The following is a 17,231-nucleotide window of genomic DNA, read 5'->3' on the forward strand; positions in this document are numbered from 1 at the left end:
TGCCCCTCAGCTCACCCCCCTCCATTATGCTCCCGGTACCTGCCAGTCCCCAGTCCCAGTCCAGCTCTCAGTCCCCATTGACACCCAGATCCTCTGTCTGCTGGGGCTTTTCCTTGCATCCCCGTGACCCCTGGCTTCCCAGACCCTGAACCTCCATACCCTCCGCCCTCAGTCCATTGACCCATTTGCCCCATTGCATAAGCCACCCCGACCCCAGCCCCCTGAAGTTGCCTTCAAGGCTGGGCCTCTAGCCCACACTCCGCTGGGGGCTGGGGGCTTCCCAGCAGCCCTGCCCTCGGGTCCGGCAGGTGAGCTTCATGCCAAGGTCCCAAGTGGGCAGCCCCCCAATTTTGCCCGGTCCCCTGGGACAGGTGCATTTGTGGGTGCCCCTTCTTCTATGCGTTTCACTTTCCCTCAGGCAGTAGGGGAGCCTTCTTCCCTAAAGCCCCCTGTCCCTCAGCCTGGTCTCCCTCCACCCCATGGGATCAACAGCCATTTTGGGCCTGGCCCTAATTTGGGCAAGCCTCAAAGCACAAACTACTCAGTAGCCACAGGGAACTTCCACCAATCGGGCAGCCCCCTGGGATCCAGCAGCGGGTCCACAGGAGAGGGCTATGGGCTGTCCCCACTACGACCCCCGTCAGTCCTACCACCACCTGCACCCGATGGATCCCTCCCTTACCCGCCCCATGGAGCCTCACAGCGGGCTGGCATCACCTCTCCAGTCGATAAGCGAGAAGACCCAGGGGCTGGAATGGCCAGCTCTTTGGCAGCACCCGAACTTCCAGGTACCCAGGACCCAGGCATCTCTACCCTCAGCCAGACAGAGCTGGAGAAGCAACGGCAGGTGAGTCAACATCATGGAGCTGAGCCCCCTATATCTCTACTGTCCCTGTACCAGCTCTATGATTGGAGTAGGACAGACTGACTTCTCATCTCTGTTTTCTGCACAGCGCCAGCGACTGCGGGAGCTTCTGATTCGGCAACAGATCCAGCGCAATACCCTGCGGCAAGAGAAGGAAACAGCTGCGGCAGCTGCAGGAGCAGTGGGGCCCCCGGGCAGCTGGGGTGCTGAGTCTAGCAGCCCTGCCTTTGAGCAGCTGAGTCGAGGCCAGACTCCCTTCGCTGGGACCCAGGTAGGTAGAGTTGCAAGGGGTGGTGGTCCCAGGTTATTGAAGGTGGCCCCACCTTCATCTACCTTTATCTCTCCTAGGACAAGAGCAGTCTTGTGGGGCTGCCCCCCAGCAAGTTGAGTGGCCCCATCTTGGGGCCAGGGGCTTTCCCCAGTGATGACCGACTCTCCCGGCCACCTCCACCAGCCACCCCTTCCTCCATGGATGTAAATAGCCGGTGAGGCTTCAGGGAGTTCCCTGAGGATTCACTGTTGTATGCTGCCTCTGATTTCACCTGTTACTCTAATCCTTCTACAGTACCATTTACTCTTCTTCTCCCCTACTCCTCCCTTACTGATTAACTTCACCCTTCCCCACTGTCCTAGGCTCATGTTTTAGTTCTTCATCCTGATGTTATCTTACTGACTACTTCATATTCTTCCAGGCAACTGGTGGGAGGCTCCCAAGCCTTCTATCAGCGAGCACCCTATCCTGGGTCCCTGCCCTTACAGCAGCAGCAGCAGCACTTGTGGCAGCAGCAGCAGCAGCAGCAACAGCAGCAGCAGCAGCAGCAGCAGCAGCAGGCAACAGCAGCAACCTCCATGAGACTTGCCATGTCTACTCGCTTTCCATCAGCTCCTGGGCCTGAACTTGGTCGCCAAGCCCTAGGTTCCCCCTTGGTGGGACTTCCCACCCGCTTGCCTGGCCCTGGTGAACCAGTGCCTGGTCCAGCCGGTCCTGCCCAATTCATTGAGTTGCGGCACAATGTACAGAAAGGACTAGGACCTGGGGGGTCTCCGTTTCCTGGTCAGGGCCCCCATCAAAGACCCCGTTTTTACCCTGTAAGTGAGGATTCCCACCGACTGGCTACTGAAGGGCTTCGTGGCCTAGCGGTATCAGGCCTTCCCCCACAGAAACCCTCAGCCCTGCCGGCACCTGAACTGAACAACAGTCTCCATCCAGCGCCCCACACCAAGGGTCCCACCCTGCCCACTGGCTTGGAGCTGGTTAGCCGGCCCCCCTCAAGCACTGAACTTGGCCGCCCCCCTCCTCTGGCTCTGGAAGCTGGGAAGTTACCCTGTGAGGACACTGAGCTGGATGATGACTTTGATGCCCACAAAGCCCTAGAGGATGATGAGGAGCTTGCTCACCTGGGCTTGGGTGTGGATGTGGCCAAAGGAGATGATGAGCTTGGCACCTTGGAAAACCTGGAGACCAATGACCCCCACCTTGATGACCTGCTCAATGGGGATGAGTTTGACCTACTAGCCTATACTGACCCTGAGTTGGACACTGGGGACAAGAAAGACATCTTCAATGAGCACCTGAGGCTGGTAGAGTCAGCCAATGAAAAGGCTGAGCGGGAGGCCCTGCTGCGGGGGGTGGAGCCAGGACCCCTGGGCCCTGAGGAGCACCCTCCCCCTGCTGCTGATACCTCTGAGTCCCGTCTGGCACCGGTGCTCCCTGAGGTGAAACCCAAGGTGGAGGAAGGTGGACGCCACCCTTCCCCTTGCCAATTCACCATCACCACCCCCAAGGTAGAGACAGCACCTGCCACCACTTCCCTAGGCCTGGGGCTAAAGCCAGGACAGAGTGTGATGGGCAGCCGGGACACCCGGATGGGCACAGGGCCCTTTTCTAGCAGTGGACACACAGCTGAGAAGGGCCCCTTTGGAGCCACAGGAGGACCACCAGCTCACCTGTTGACCCCCAGCCCACTGAGTGGCCCAGGAGGGTCCTCCCTACTGGAAAAATTTGAGCTAGAGAGTGGGTCCCTGACCTTGCCCAGTGGACATGCAGCATCTGGGGATGAGCTGGACAAGATGGAGAGCTCACTGGTAGCCAGTGAGTTACCCCTGCTTATCGAGGACCTGTTGGAACATGAGAAAAAGGAGCTGCAGAAGAAGCAGCAGCTTTCAGCACAGCTACAGCCTGTGCAGCAGCAGCAACAGCAGCATTCTCTACTAACCACACCAGGCCCTGCCCAAGCCATGTCTTTGCCACATGAGGGCTCTTCTTCCAATTTGGCTGGGCCCCAACAGCAGCTTACTCTGGGACTTGGAGGTCCCCGACAGCCAGGCTTATCCCAACCACTGCTGCCCACTCAGCCACCAGCTCATTCCCTCCAGCAGCGGCTGGCCCCATCCATGGCCATGGCATCCAATCAAGGGCATATGCTAAGTGGGCAGCATGGCGGGCAGGCAGGCTTGGTACCCCAGCAGAACCCACAGCCAGTGCTGGCCCAGAAGCCCATGGGTACCATGCCACCTTCCATGTGCATGAAACCCCAACAGCTGGCGATGCAGCAACAGCTGGCTAACAGCTTCTTCCCTGATACAGGTAACCACAGCTCGGGGCACTAGATTAGTTAGTTACTCAGGTGATAACTGTTACCGCAAAATGGGCACTGAGGCTGCAGACCTAAGATAATCCATAGTTAAGGGAGATGGGACACAAAGTTTTGGCTAAAAACCATACTAGTGGTGTAGGCAGAAGCACTGTGGCTTTTAAAAAGTGAGGAACAGTGACTGGCAGGTAGTAGGCATTCAGTTGTTTAAGGGAGTGAATGGGTTGAATGCATGAAGCCTGATTAGCAAAGGCTTTGTAGCCGTGGTGAAGCAAGATTAGAACTTAGAGGGAAATGGCGTAAGAGAAAGCACTCCAGGTAAGTGAAAAGACTTGAGTCAGACCATAGTGGCAGGAAAGCCAATGGGGGCTATTTGGAGACTATGAGTGAACTGGTTAGGCTGGAGTAGACTGTACAGAGGGAAGTGAGTGAGCACTACCATAATTTTTGGAGAGGTAAGAAGCAGGGACAGATTGAAAACCTCAAACTGTAATAGTGTTTATTGAGTAATTATTATTTGCCACGCAGTGTACTGAGCATTTTACATTCTTCATATAACCATCACAACAAACTCATTAAAATAGTTTAGTTACTGTTATCGATTATAGAAAAAACTGAGGCATGGAGGTTAAGTAGCTTGACCAGGATCACACAACTAACAGAGCTAGAGTTTGAACCCTGGCCCTCTGGTCTTAACTGTGTTACTGCCTCAGAATACCAGGAGAAGGAGTTCGGTTAGCCTGTTAGAAAGTAAGGAGTCGGTTAAATTTTCTGAGCAGTGGAGAAATGTGCAGGGTGCAAAATTTTAGGAAGATAGAAGTTTCTGGTGGTTGCTTATTTCTTCTTTGCTACCCAGCATCCTGGACAGGCAAGAGAGAGTGCTGTTGGTGATACGTGTGGGGCCCAAAACAGCTCTGGCATCTAGGGCTTTGGGACAGGGCCCACGTCTTGGGTTCTTGGGCTGCACTATTTGCCTTAAGAACACTACTCTTGAACGCTTTCTAGGTCTTAAAGTGTATAGCTAACCCTTGAGCAGTGCAGGGTTAGGAGTACTGACTTAGTAGTCAAAAATCTGTATAACTTTTGAATCTCCAAAAAATGAACTACTAATAGTCTCCTATTGATCAGAAGAAGCCTTACTGATGACATGAACAGTCAATTAACACCTGTTTTATATGTTTTATGCGTTACATACTCTACTTTTACAATAAAGTAAGAGAAAAAAGACCTTCAAAATCATAACGAAGAAAAAATTTACCATGCTTATTGAATACATTCACATTTACAATATTGAAAAAAGTCTGTGTTTAAGTGGACTCGTGCAGTTCAAACCTGTGTTGTTCAAGAGTCAACTCAACTTTTGTCAGGTGATCTCAATAGCTCCATGAGGTAGGCAAAGTAGAGAGTCATGATCTCTATCAAATAGAGGAGTAAATTGAGGCTCAGGTAAAATAACATTGATATATTGACTCAACAAATATTTACTGAATACTTTTTCCTAGCAGTGTGCAAGTAAAAACAGGGCCACGTGTCCTGTGAATAACAGAGCTGAGTCACCCAGGCTGTCTGGCTCCTGGTCCACTGGTCTTTCCATTATGCATGACAATGTTTTGCTTGGTTTGGTAGAGGTCCAAGTGTTGGAAGGAACAGCAGACATAGAATAGGAGCATTAACCCAAATGCCCAGCTCACTTGGGTCTTTCCTGTCCAGACCTGGACAAATTTGCTGCAGAAGATATCATTGATCCCATTGCAAAGGCCAAGATGGTGGCTTTGAAAGGCATCAAGAAGGTGATGGCTCAGGGCAGCATTGGAGTGGCACCTGGTATGAACAGGTAGGACTTGGGGGGTAGGGGTGTTGGCTCCCTCCCTTCCCCTTCCTGATACCCCTTTATACTTTCCCACTTCTTTGCTTTTCAACTTTCCCTGTCACCAACACATCTTATTTACTTTGGTGGACTCTAGGCAACAAGTGTCCTTGCTAGCCCAGAGGCTCTCAGGGGGGCCTGGCAGTGATCTGCAGAACCATGTGGCAGCTGGGAGTGGCCAAGTAAGTGGTCAGGTGGGAGTAAGAACTTGTGTCCCATGCCATTAGGCCACCCTTCTTAGGGCCTGGTATGGAACAGTGACACTTTAGCAGCCTCTTTCATCACAGGAGCGGAGTGCCAGTGACCCCTCCCAGCCTCGTCCCAATCCACCCACTTTTGCCCAGGGAGTGATCAGTGAGTATGAGGACAGGGAGGAGTACACAAGAAAGTGGCTTGGGGTATGTTGAAGCAGAGGGATTAGGGTCAGCATTTTGCAGGTCCTGACACCCAGCTTCCTTTCCCAGATGAGGCTGACCAACGGCAGTATGAGGAGTGGCTGTTCCATACTCAACAGCTCCTACAGATGCAGCTGAAGGTGCTAGAGGAGCAGATCGGTGTGCACCGCAAGTCCCGGAAGGCTCTCTGTGCCAAGCAGCGCACTGCCAAAAAGGCTGGCCGGGAGTTCCCAGAGGCTGATGCTGAGAAGCTCAAGCTGGTCACAGAGCAGCAGAGCAAAATCCAGAAACAGCTGGATCAGGTTGGAAAAGCAGGCTTCAGCCTAGAAACGAGGAGCCCAGGAAGAGGGATGGTATGGGTGGGCCGGCTTGAAGCTGACATATCTGACCCTCCCCTGTTAGGTTCGGAAGCAACAAAAAGAGCACACAAATCTCATGGCAGAATATCGGAATAAGCAGCAGCAGCAGCAGCAGCAACAGCAGCAGCAGCAGCAACAGCAGCAACAGCAGCAGCAGCAGCAGCAGCAGCAGCAGCATGCAGCGGTGCTGGCCCTTAGCCCTTCCCAGAGTCCCCGGCTACTCACCAAGCTCCCTGGTCAGCTGCTCCCTGGCCATGGGCTGCAGCCACCACAGGGGCCACCCAGTGGGCAAGCTGCAGGTCTTCGCCTGCCCCCAGGGGGCATGGCATTGCCTGGACAAGCTGGCGGCCCATTCCTCAACACGACCCTGGCCCAACAGCCACAACAGCAACATTCTGGTGGGGCTGGGGCCCTGGCTGGCCCCTCAGGGGGCTTTTTCCCTAGCAACCTTACTCTTCGAGGCCTGGGACCTGATTCAAGGCTTTTACAGGAGCGGCAGCTGCAGCTACAGCAGCAGCGCATGCAACTTGCCCAGAAACTGCAACAGCAGCAGCAGCACCATCTCTTAGGACAGGTGGCAGTCCAGCAACAACAGCAACAGGGTCCAGGTGTCCAGGCCAGCCAGGCTCTGGGTCCCAAGCCCCAGGGACTTCTGCCTCCCAACAGCCATCAGGGCCTCTTGGTCCAGCAGGTGTCCCCACAGCCACCCCAGGGGCCCCAGGGCATGCTGGGCCCTGCCCAGGTGGCAGTGTTGCAGCAACAACACCCTGGAGCTTTGGGCCCTCAGGGCCCTCACAGACAGGTACTTCTGACCCAGTCCCGGTTGCCAAGTTCACCTCAGCTGGCACAACAGAGTCAGGGCCTTATGGGACACCGGCTGGTCACAGCTCAGCAGCAGCAGCACCAACAGCAGGGAGCCATGGCAGGGCTTTCTCATCTTCAGCAGGGTCTGATACCACATAATGGGCAACCCAAACTGAGTGCTCAGCCAGTGGCCTCCTTACAGCAGCAGCAGCAGCAGCAACAGCAACAGCAACAGCAACAACAGCAACAACAGCTTCAGCAGCAGCAGCAGCTTCAACAGCAGCAACAGCTTCAGCAGCAGCAGCTACAACAGCAGCAGCAGGTACAGCTTCAGCAGCAACAACAGCTACAACAGCAGCAGCAGCAGCAGCAGCAACAGCTGCAACAGCAGCAGCAGCAATTTCAACAACAGCAGCAGATGGGTCTCTTAAACCAGAGTCGAACTTTACTATCTCCTCAGCAACAGCAGCAGCAGGTGGCACTTGGTCCTGGCATGCCAGCCAAGCCTTTACAACATTTTTCTAGCCCCGGAACTCTGGGCTCAGCTCTTCTCCTAACAGGCAAGGAACAAAGCATTGTAGAGACGGCTCTTCCTCCTGAGGTCTCTGAGGGGACCTCTACACATCAGGGAGGGCCGGTAGCAATAGGGACTGTACCTGAGGCAATGGCCGCTGAACCAGGAGAGGTAAAGCCTTCACTCTCTGGGGATTCACAACTCCCTGTCCAATCCCAGGTCCAGCCTCAGCCCAACTCTGTGCCTCTGCAGCCACCTCTGAGGCTCCCAGGACAACAGCAGCAGCAAGTTAACTTGCTCCACACAGCAGGTGTGGGAAGCCATGGACAACCAGGCAGTGGATCATCTGAGGTCTCCTCTGTGCCCCACCTTCTGGCCCAATCCTCTGTTTCCTTAGGGGAGCAGCCTGGGCCCATGACTCAGAACCTTCTGGGCCCCCAACAGCCCCTTGGACTAGAGCGGCCCATGCAAAATAACGCAGGGCCACAGCCTGCCAAACCGGGATCTGTCCCCCAATCTGGGCAGGGCCTGCCTGGGGCTGGAGTCATGCCGACAGTGGGTCAGCTTCGAGCACAGCTCCAAGGAGTCCTGGCCAAAAACCCACAGCTGCGGCACTTGAGTCCTCAGCAGCAACAGCAGCTACAGGCACTCCTCATGCAGCGGCAGCTACAGCAGAGTCAGGCAGTACGCCAGACCCCACCCTACCAGGAGCCTGGGACCCAGCCCTCTCCTCTCCAAGGCCTCCTAGGCCGCCAACCCCAACTTGGGGGCTTCCCTGGATCCCAGACAGGCCCCCTCCAGGAGCTAGGGGTAGGGCTTCGACCTCAGGGCCCACCCCGGCTCCATGCCCCACAAGGAGCCTTACCCACAGGACCAGTTCTTGGTCCTGTCCATCCCACACCTCCTCCATCCAGCCCTCAAGAGCCAAAGAGACCTTCCTCACAATTACCTTCCCCTACCTCCCAGCTCCCCTCTGAGGCCCAGCTCACCCCCACCCAGTCAGGGACCCCAAGACCCCAGGGGCCAACCTTGGAGCTGCCTCCTGGGAGGGTCTCACCTGCTGCTGCTCAGCTTGCGGATACTTTCTTTGGCAAGGGTCTGGGACCTTGGGACCCCTCAGACAATATAGTGGAAGCCCAGAAGCCGGAGCAGAGCAGCCTCGTACCTGGGCATCTGGAGCGAGTGAATGGGCAGGCAGTGCCCGAGCCACCCCATCTCAGTATCAAGCAGGAACCTCGGGAAGAGCCGTGTGCCCTAGGATCCCAGGTGGTGAAGAGGGAGGCCAATGGGGAACCACTAGGGGCACCAGGTACCAGCAACCACCTCCTGCTGGCAGGCCCCCGCTCAGAAGCCGGGCATCTGCTCTTGCAGAAGCTTCTACGGGCAAAGAATGTGCAACTCAGCACTGGGCGGGGGCCCGAGGGTCTGCGAGCGGAGATCAACGGGCACATTGACAGCAAGTTGGCTGGGCTGGAGCAGAAACTACAGGGTAGCCCCAGCAACAAGGAGGTGAGTACTCCATCTAGAGTGGTGCAGGTAGAGTGGGGCCTGGAGCCTGGGGCAGAGTGAGCAGGTCTGGGTCAGACAGAAGAGATGAGGGCTCTGAGGAAGACAGCAGCCTTCACTGTGGGTTTATCTGGTTTAGGATACGGCAGCCAGGAAGCCTTTGACACCGAAGCCCAAGCGGGTACAGAAGGCAAGCGACAGGTTGGTGAGCTCCCGAAAGAAGCTGCGGAAGGAGGACGGGGTCAGGGCCAGCGAGGCCTTGCTGAAACAGCTAAAACAGGTGACCCCCAGGAGCCAGTCCCCTGGTCCCATCCCAGGATAGGGGGCACCCTGGCCCCGAGCTGTGCAGTGACAGAGATGTACAAGCTGCAGTTTCCAACCTTGTCATCTTGCCCCTCCTAGGAGCTGTCCCTGCTGCCCCTAACGGAGCCTACCATCACCGCCAATTTTAGCCTCTTTGCTCCCTTTGGCAGTGGCTGCCCAATCAATGGGCAGTGCCAGCTGAGGGGGGCTTTTGGAAGTGGGGCGCTGCCCACTGGCCCTGACTACTATTCCCAGCTGCTTACCAAGGTCAGAAAAATGGCAATACCTTTTGGGAATGATGAGGTTCTTGGGGAGGTGGAGGTGGGAGAGGAAGTCTTCAGGAAGTTGCTGATACAGTGTTGGGCAGGAGTCTCCCTATGCCATCTTGCACACAACACCCCACCCCACCCCCAGAATAACCCGAGTAACCCGCCGACACCACCCTGTCATGCCCCACCCCCATCGGTGCAGCAGAAGATGGTCAATGGTGTCACTCCCTCTGAAGAACTGGGGGAACACCCCAAGGATGCCACCTCTGCCCGAGATACTGAAGGGACGCTGAGGGGTAAGTCAAGAGCAGAGTGGGCCTCCTTCCCTAGTAGAATTTGGTGGCTGGGGTCCAAGCCAGTCAGTGTACCCTGCCATACAGTTTGAGATAGGAGTAGTTGCATGTTACTCTGAAACAACTGGTACCTGAGATAGGAAAGGCTTCTTTAGGACTGATTTGTTGTAGGCAGGGTTGAGCTTCTGGAGTCTAGAGCAAAGGCAGCAGGGGAGGCGGATGATAGGGAGAGTGTTAATGAAGCTTTTGTTTATAAGGAACAGCCAGCCTTGGTACAAAACCATAGTCAGATCTGGATTTGAATCCTGGCACCTGTGTTCATTTAGCTGTGTTACTACAGCCCAGTAACTTGATTGGCCTTTCTGAGGTTGAGTTTCCTCACTGTAAAACAGATATAATACTCGCTTAATGGAGTTGTTAAAAGATTATAAATAGAGAGTGTATCTAAAACTCAGGGCCTGGCACATCAGAAAGGCTCAAATATAGCTCAGCTGCCCAGACTGGCAGGTGGGTGGATGGGTAGACAATGGTCATGATAGCTAAGCTAGATCTTGTACTAGCCAGGCCTAAAATGAGGATAAAGCACTATCAGATCTGGCTACCCTCAGCCTGACTCCTCTTCTCCCTGCCTGTTCCTCAGATGCTTCAGAGGTGAAGAGTCTAGACCTGCTGGCCGCCTTGCCTACACCCCCTCACAATCAGACTGAGGATGTCAGGTGGGGGTGGGGATAAAAATGGGGATGAGGGATGGGGGTAGGAAACAGGTTGCCTCATTTTTCCTATGGTTAATTGCAGATTTCAAGTAAGATTGTGATATCCACTAATCTCTAGATTTGGAAGTATGGGTCTGCAGGGTTGTAGTGACAAATGTCTCTATTTTTGGCCCACAGGATGGAGAGTGATGAGGATAGTGATTCTCCTGACAGCATTGTACCAGCTTCATCTCCTGAGAGCATCCTGGGAGAGGAGGCCCCTCGTTTTCCTCAGCTGGGCTCAGGCCGATGGGAACAGGAAGACCGAGCTCTCTCCCCGGTCATCCCAATCATTCCTCGGGCCAGCATCCCAGGTAGGGGCTGTCTGGGGCATGGCCAGGCCAGGCCAGGCTGGGTTGTCAGAGCTGCGGGGGAGAGGCAACCGGGACTCACACAGGTCCCTCTTTCTCATTTAGTCTTCCCAGACACCAAACCTTATGAGGCCCTGGACCTGCAGGCCCCTGGGAAGCTGCCTGCCACAACTTGGGAAAAGGGCAAAGGAAGTGAGGTGTCAGTCATGCTGACAGTCTCTGCTGCTGCAGCCAAGGTGTGTCCTGGGGGTGCCTCAGAGGTTTAGGGGATGCTGGTCAGAGGACAGTCCCTAGAACTTATCTGAATAAATTCAGTTGTTCAAAACTAAGTACCAAAGACCTACTGTGTGTGAAAGCCTGGGCTAGAGGCTATGTGATTAGGGTAAATGAAGCTTATGTGAGCCTTGCCCTCAGGGGGGTTCACAGTCCTATGATAAAGATATCAAGTCAATAAATAAGGAGAGTGTATATACTGTGACACTTGCTACAGACAGCACGTCCCCATCACATTTGGTGAAACTTTTTAAAAAAATGTAGCAGAGTTTTGTAGTCAAAGAAAATGGAAAAATCCCATTTAAAACAACAAAACAGGGTTCTTAACTGTAAGACTCCTCAGATGCTGTAATTTGCTAGTGTGTATCATGGATCGCTCAAGTTATGGAACAGTGTGTATCATTTCCTAAACTTAATTGATACAGGCCCATTTTTGTGGAGTTCTTGTTAATGCCCATAGCAGTTTGGGAAAGGCCACTATAAAGCAAGTGTGTGAGAAGAGCAGGATGGCCCAGGGGCAGGACTGACTGGCCACATGGAGAGTTGTGTTTTAGGTGTCCTTGTCCCCACCAAGCCAGTGCTCACTGCACACACTCTGCTGATATGGCTCTCCCCTCCCCTTTCTTGCCCTGGTAGAACCTGAATGGTGTGATGGTGGCAGTGGCAGAGCTGCTAAGCATGAAGATCCCTAACTCCTACGAGGTGCTGTTTCCAGAGAGCCCTGCCCGGGCAGGCATTGAGCCTAAGAAGGGGGAAGCTGAGGGCCCTGGTGAGTGTGACAGGAAAACTCCTTGGGACCTGAGGGGAATGATTCTGGTGGAAGTTCTGATGGCTGCCTTCCTGCAGGTGGCAAAGAAAAGGGTCTGGGAGGCAAGAGCCCAGAAGGTGGCCCTGACTGGCTGAAGCAATTTGATGCAGTGTTGCCTGGCTACACCCTCAAGAGCCAGCTAGACATCTTAAGCCTCCTGAAACAGGTGGGTCTGGGGGAGAAAAAGAGGTGGGTATCTGGTTAGGACAAAGAAGGCAGACAAGGCTTTTGAGAGAGTGGAATCTGGGTGGGAGGAGGGAGAAGGCTAGTTAAGTAAAGAACTGGCACTAACCATACAGGGCTCCTGCCTCCCTCCCATAGGAAAGCCCCGTCCCAGAGCTACCCACCCAACACAGCTATACCTACAATGTTTCCAATCTGGATGTGCGACAGCTCTCGGCCCCACCTCCTGAAGAACCCTCCCCTCCCCCATCTCCCTTGGCACCTTCTCCTGCCAGCCCCCCTGCTGAACCACTGGTTGAATTCCCAGCTGAACCCTCAGCTGAGCCACCAGTCCCCTCGCCTCTGCCCCTGGCCTCATCCCCTGAATCTGCCCGGCCCAAGCCCCGAGCCCGGCCCCCTGAAGAAGGTGAAGATTCCCGACCTCCTCGGCTCAAGAAGTGGAAGGGGGTGCGTTGGAAGCGGCTACGGCTGCTGCTGACCATCCAGAAGGGTGGTGGGCAGCAGGAGGATGAGCGGGAAGTGGCAGAGTTTATGGAACAGCTTGGCACAGCCCTGCGACCTGACAAGGTGCCTCGCGACATGCGGCGCTGCTGCTTCTGTCATGAAGAGGGTGATGGGGCCACTGATGGACCCGCCCGCTTGCTGAACCTGGACCTGGACCTGTGGGTGCACCTCAACTGTGCCCTGTGGTCCACGGAGGTCTATGAGACCCAGGGTGGGGCGCTGATGAATGTGGAGGTGGCCTTGCACCGAGGACTGCTAACCAAATGCTCCCTGTGCCAGCGCACCGGTGCCACCAGCAGCTGCAATCGCATGCGGTGTCCCAATGTCTACCATTTTGCCTGCGCTATTCGCGCCAAGTGCATGTTCTTCAAGGACAAGACCATGCTGTGTCCAATGCATAAGATCAAGGGGCCCTGTGAGCAGGAACTGAGCTCTTTTGCTGTCTTCCGGCGCGTCTACATTGAGCGGGATGAAGTGAAGCAAATTGCCAGCATCATCCAACGGGGAGAGCGGCTGCACATGTTCCGGGTGGGGGGCCTTGTGTTCCACGCCATCGGACAGCTGCTCCCTCACCAGATGGCTGACTTCCACAGTGCCACTGCTCTTTATCCTGTGGGCTATGAAGCCACACGCATCTACTGGAGCCTCCGCACCAACAACCGCCGCTGCTGCTATCGCTGTTCCATCAGCGAGAACAATGGACGGCCAGAGTTTGTAATCAAAGTCATCGAGCAGGGCCTAGAGGACCTGGTCTTCACCGATGCCTCTCCTCAGGGTGAGCACTGGGCCCTGGAAATGGTAATATGGGCAAGTTTCTCCTGGAGTCACCTTTACAGTGTTGAGAAGGGATCTGCAGGGTCCTTGTGAGTGATGAATTCCACCTCGGGTACATGGAGGTCTCTTGAAGCTCCCCAAAGAAAGTATTTTAGCCTCTCTTATTCACCTTAAATTCCCTTGTAATTGAAGATATTTTGCTTGTCTAAATAACTTCATACTGGCTCCTTTTTTCATCCTTAGTGAAACAAAAATACTGTTCTGTGACTCTGTCATCTGGCTCACCCAACCTGATCCTAACCATGAGTTCTCTGGTTGCTTTTCCTTGGACAAAATTCTTTTGATCTCAGTTTTAGTGTTAATGATGAAAATAATAAGAGCAATTACCTTTTAATGAGCATGTAGTATGTGCCACAAATTAAGCTTAAGGGCTTTATATAGGGTTTTTTTTTGTTTTGTTTTGTTTTTACATAATTCTCTCAGGTAAGTTATTAAGCCCAGTTTAAAACAGTCTTAGATTTAACTTTTTGTCTTAAGGTCCCATGGCCAATACGAGAACCTGAACCCAAGTTTTCCCAGTGCCAAAATGTGCCTGTTGTTCTGGTTCTCAGCAAGGTCCATGGCTTGGGCCAGGTCTCTTGGGCCTTAGGTTCATGTTTCTGTGTCACAAGGCACTTTGATGCCCCTCTGGGGTAGGAAGCCTCTTGGCTTACTGAGGGCTTACTGAGGGAGAGTGGCATTGGGAAGCCAAGAGCGGGTCCTGAAGAACCATACACCCTGTGACAGGGAGGCGTGCAGGCTACAAGACATAACTGCATCTCCCAATTAAGGTTAGGGCTGTGGTCACTGAGCAGATATTGCCTCTGAGGGCTGCTCTTTTTCCTTGCCTCTTAGCTGTGTGGAATCGTATCATCGAGCCTGTGGCTGCCATGAGAAAAGAGGCCGATATGCTGCGGCTCTTCCCTGAGTACCTGAAAGGCGAGGAGCTCTTTGGGCTGACAGTGCATGCTGTCCTGCGCATAGCTGAATCAGTAAGGAGGGACCAGGGGCTGGGGGCCAGGTGGGCACTGAGAACTTTGGTCCTGCCCCAAAAGCGCTCAGGCTAAGGTGAGGACAACCTGTGCCCACAGCTGCCTGGAGTGGAGAGCTGTCAAAACTATTTATTCCGCTATGGACGCCACCCCTTAATGGAGCTACCACTCATGATCAACCCCACTGGTTGTGCCCGATCGGAGCCTAAAATCCTCACACACTACAAACGGTGAGCTTGTCGGGCTGGGGCCATGGGATGTGGGCATGGGGGTTGGTAAGGACCTTCTGGCCAATTATGAGGGTTTGGGGTTACAGATCAGAGTTCCCTTGGAGAGACTGGGGGTTCACTCAAGGCCTCCTGATTAGAGGGTATGCAGGTGTCACTAGAGTGTCCCTTTCCTCCTCCCCTCAACCTGTTCAGGTGTCATGGGTTGACCTGGGGTCTAGGATACACTAAGCTTGGGCTCCCTGGAAATAGTTGTTGGGGAGGTTCTGGGTAGACAGTGTTGAAATTCTATGAACTATATAAGGGACCCAGTCACCTCCTTCCTCTCCTGTTTTGTTTCCAGGGGGCCTGTGATTCTCCCAAATCTCAGATGCCCCATGTGTGCTAGGGTCACCTTCCCTTCCCCAGGCTGAGTTTGTTTCAAAAGTAAATAATTAGGTATATAGTAGGAAAATAATAAAACCTTAAATTTGTATAGCACTTTATACTTTTTTTTTCAAAGCGTTTTCACATCCATTATCTCATTTGATCCTCACAACAACCTTATGAGGTAGGTAGGGCAGGTGGTATGGACCCCCATTTTACAGCTGAGAAAGGTTAAGTGACTAGATAAAGGTCACATAGCTGGGACCAGAACCTTACTTGTTGATTTGTGGTTTACTGTTCCTTCTGTGTACCACAGTAGCCTGACCTTGGTCCCTGGGTAGAGGGAGGCAGAATTCATGGTAGCAGGGCTTCGCGAAGGCCTTCGGTTGCTCCTCAGGCTGTCGTAGAGTGTCAGACTCTACCCCAGTCAGCCCTAGTCCTTGATGTTCTATAACAGTGGTTTTCAAACTGTGTGTGTTCCAAAAAGGCTTGGAACACACAAAATTGGCAGGTAGAACTTGGCCCTTCCCATGTGTATCTCTCCTTTCCCCAAATTGGATTCAACCAGAAGAATTCTGTTTTTATCTAGTTTATGTATTGGAGTTCCAGGTAACATTTTTAAAGAAATAAAAAGATTTCTGCTAAATAAAAAAGAGTTAAACTGTTTGAAAACCACTGCTCTGGGATGGGCAAGAATTTGGCTAGTGCCCAAGGGTGGTAAAAAGGCATCCTGCCAGGCAACAGTTATTCCCCTGCACTGAGCCATCTGCACAGAGCCCAATGGTACGTCAGGGAAGGGGACAGTCTGAAGAAAGGAAAGGATACCACCTTTTGGCTGTGAATCCAGAGCCAGTTTTAATTCAAATCCAGCCCAATGTGGTAGACATGATCTCCATTTTCAGAGCTTCCAGTATATGTAGGAGGTAGGACTCAGATGTTTGAGCAAACCGTGAGCTTAAATTCCAGGCCGGGGCTGCTTGGGGAATTCGTCCCAGAGGAGCACATGGCCTTGAGTACGGTTTTGGCAGGAGGGCGGTAGATGTGAGGAGTTGAGATAGTGGGCTCAGTGTAGGGGAATTGGTGCCTCCCCTCCCTTCACCTCCCCATCCCACATCCTCGGCTCTCTGTGCCACCCAGGGTGTCAGAAGGGTCCCTGTAGCTAGCTGTTGCCTCACCAAAGCCAAGACCCAAATGCCTCCACTCCATTCCTAAGGCAGCACATGCCCCTAACTGGCATGTTGCACATCCCAGGGAGGAGGCGGGCAGTGTGTGGCTGGTCTGAGGGAGAGCTGTCTTGTCATGGATTGTGTCACCTCCCAGGCCCCACACCCTGAACAGCACCAGCATGTCCAAGGCATATCAGAGCACCTTCACAGGCGAGACGAACACCCCGTACAGCAAGCAGTTTGTGCACTCCAAGTCATCTCAGTACCGGCGGCTGCGCACTGAGTGGAAGAACAATGTGTATCTGGCTCGCTCCCGCATCCAGGGCCTGGGGCTCTATGCAGCCAAGGACCTAGAAAAGCACACAATGGTTATTGAGTATATTGGCACCATCATTCGCAACGAGGTGGCTAACCGGCGGGAGAAAATATATGAGGAGCAGGTATGGGCTGACAAAGGGGCCATCATGGTGCGTGGTCCACACTCAGCCAAGGAATGAGGGTCAGGATGGGGTCCAGGGGAGGAGGTATGGAATGTTGTGGGAAGAGGAGGTGAAAGGTAGAAGAAAGGAAAAATAAATGAAGCCCACTGCCTGAGTCTGCTACCTGATCCCACAACCACATCATGGCCATTCTCTTGCCCCTTCTGCAACTTCCGCTTTTCTAGAATCGAGGCATCTACATGTTCCGGATAAACAATGAACATGTGATTGATGCTACATTGACTGGAGGCCCTGCCAGGTGAGAGGAATGAAGAAGGAGGGATTTTTGGGGTCCCTGAGGGTGATACCCTGGGGATGAGCCAACAAGAAACCAAAACCATCCCAACTTAATCACCTTGGTGTCCCTGACTCTTTCCCACCGCCTAGGTACATTAACCATTCCTGTGCCCCTAACTGTGTGGCGGAAGTTGTGACATTTGATAAAGAGGATAAAATCATCATCATCTCCAGCCGGCGAATCCCCAAAGGAGAGGAGGTGAGAGGAAGCAGCTCTCTCTCTGCCATTCCCCAGAGCCGAGTTCCAAGACCAGTGCCCTCAGATCAGATCTTCTCTGCAGGGCTGGCACT

The 17,231-nt window shown here is 53.6% G+C and overlaps 1 protein-coding gene across 1 annotated transcript in view; it reads left to right on the forward strand.

The window, feature by feature from the left end:
* Positions 1-17,231, forward strand: part of KMT2D (lysine methyltransferase 2D) — a 45,795-nt gene that overhangs the window by 19,461 nt on the left and 9,103 nt on the right. The window contains 25 exon segments of the mRNA XM_039882148.1: positions 2-89; positions 91-164; positions 166-847; positions 954-1,136; positions 1,214-1,350; positions 1,558-3,452; positions 5,170-5,293; positions 5,424-5,508; positions 5,614-5,680; positions 5,791-6,023; positions 6,124-8,907; positions 9,044-9,184; positions 9,307-9,474; positions 9,622-9,772; positions 10,410-10,485; positions 10,660-10,835; positions 10,938-11,068; positions 11,742-11,874; positions 11,952-12,079; positions 12,235-13,375; positions 14,269-14,405; positions 14,505-14,635; positions 16,319-16,604; positions 16,829-16,902; positions 17,031-17,139. Coding sequence (XP_039738082.1) covers positions 2-89; positions 91-164; positions 166-847; positions 954-1,136; positions 1,214-1,350; positions 1,558-3,452; positions 5,170-5,293; positions 5,424-5,508; positions 5,614-5,680; positions 5,791-6,023; positions 6,124-8,907; positions 9,044-9,184; positions 9,307-9,474; positions 9,622-9,772; positions 10,410-10,485; positions 10,660-10,835; positions 10,938-11,068; positions 11,742-11,874; positions 11,952-12,079; positions 12,235-13,375; positions 14,269-14,405; positions 14,505-14,635; positions 16,319-16,604; positions 16,829-16,902; positions 17,031-17,139 — 9,334 coding nt within the window.

Source organism: Pteropus medius, unplaced genomic scaffold, assembly GCF_902729225.1.
Source record: "Pteropus medius unplaced genomic scaffold, Ma_sr-lr_union100, whole genome shotgun sequence".
In the NCBI taxonomy this organism is placed as follows: Eukaryota; Metazoa; Chordata; class Mammalia; order Chiroptera; family Pteropodidae; genus Pteropus; species Pteropus medius.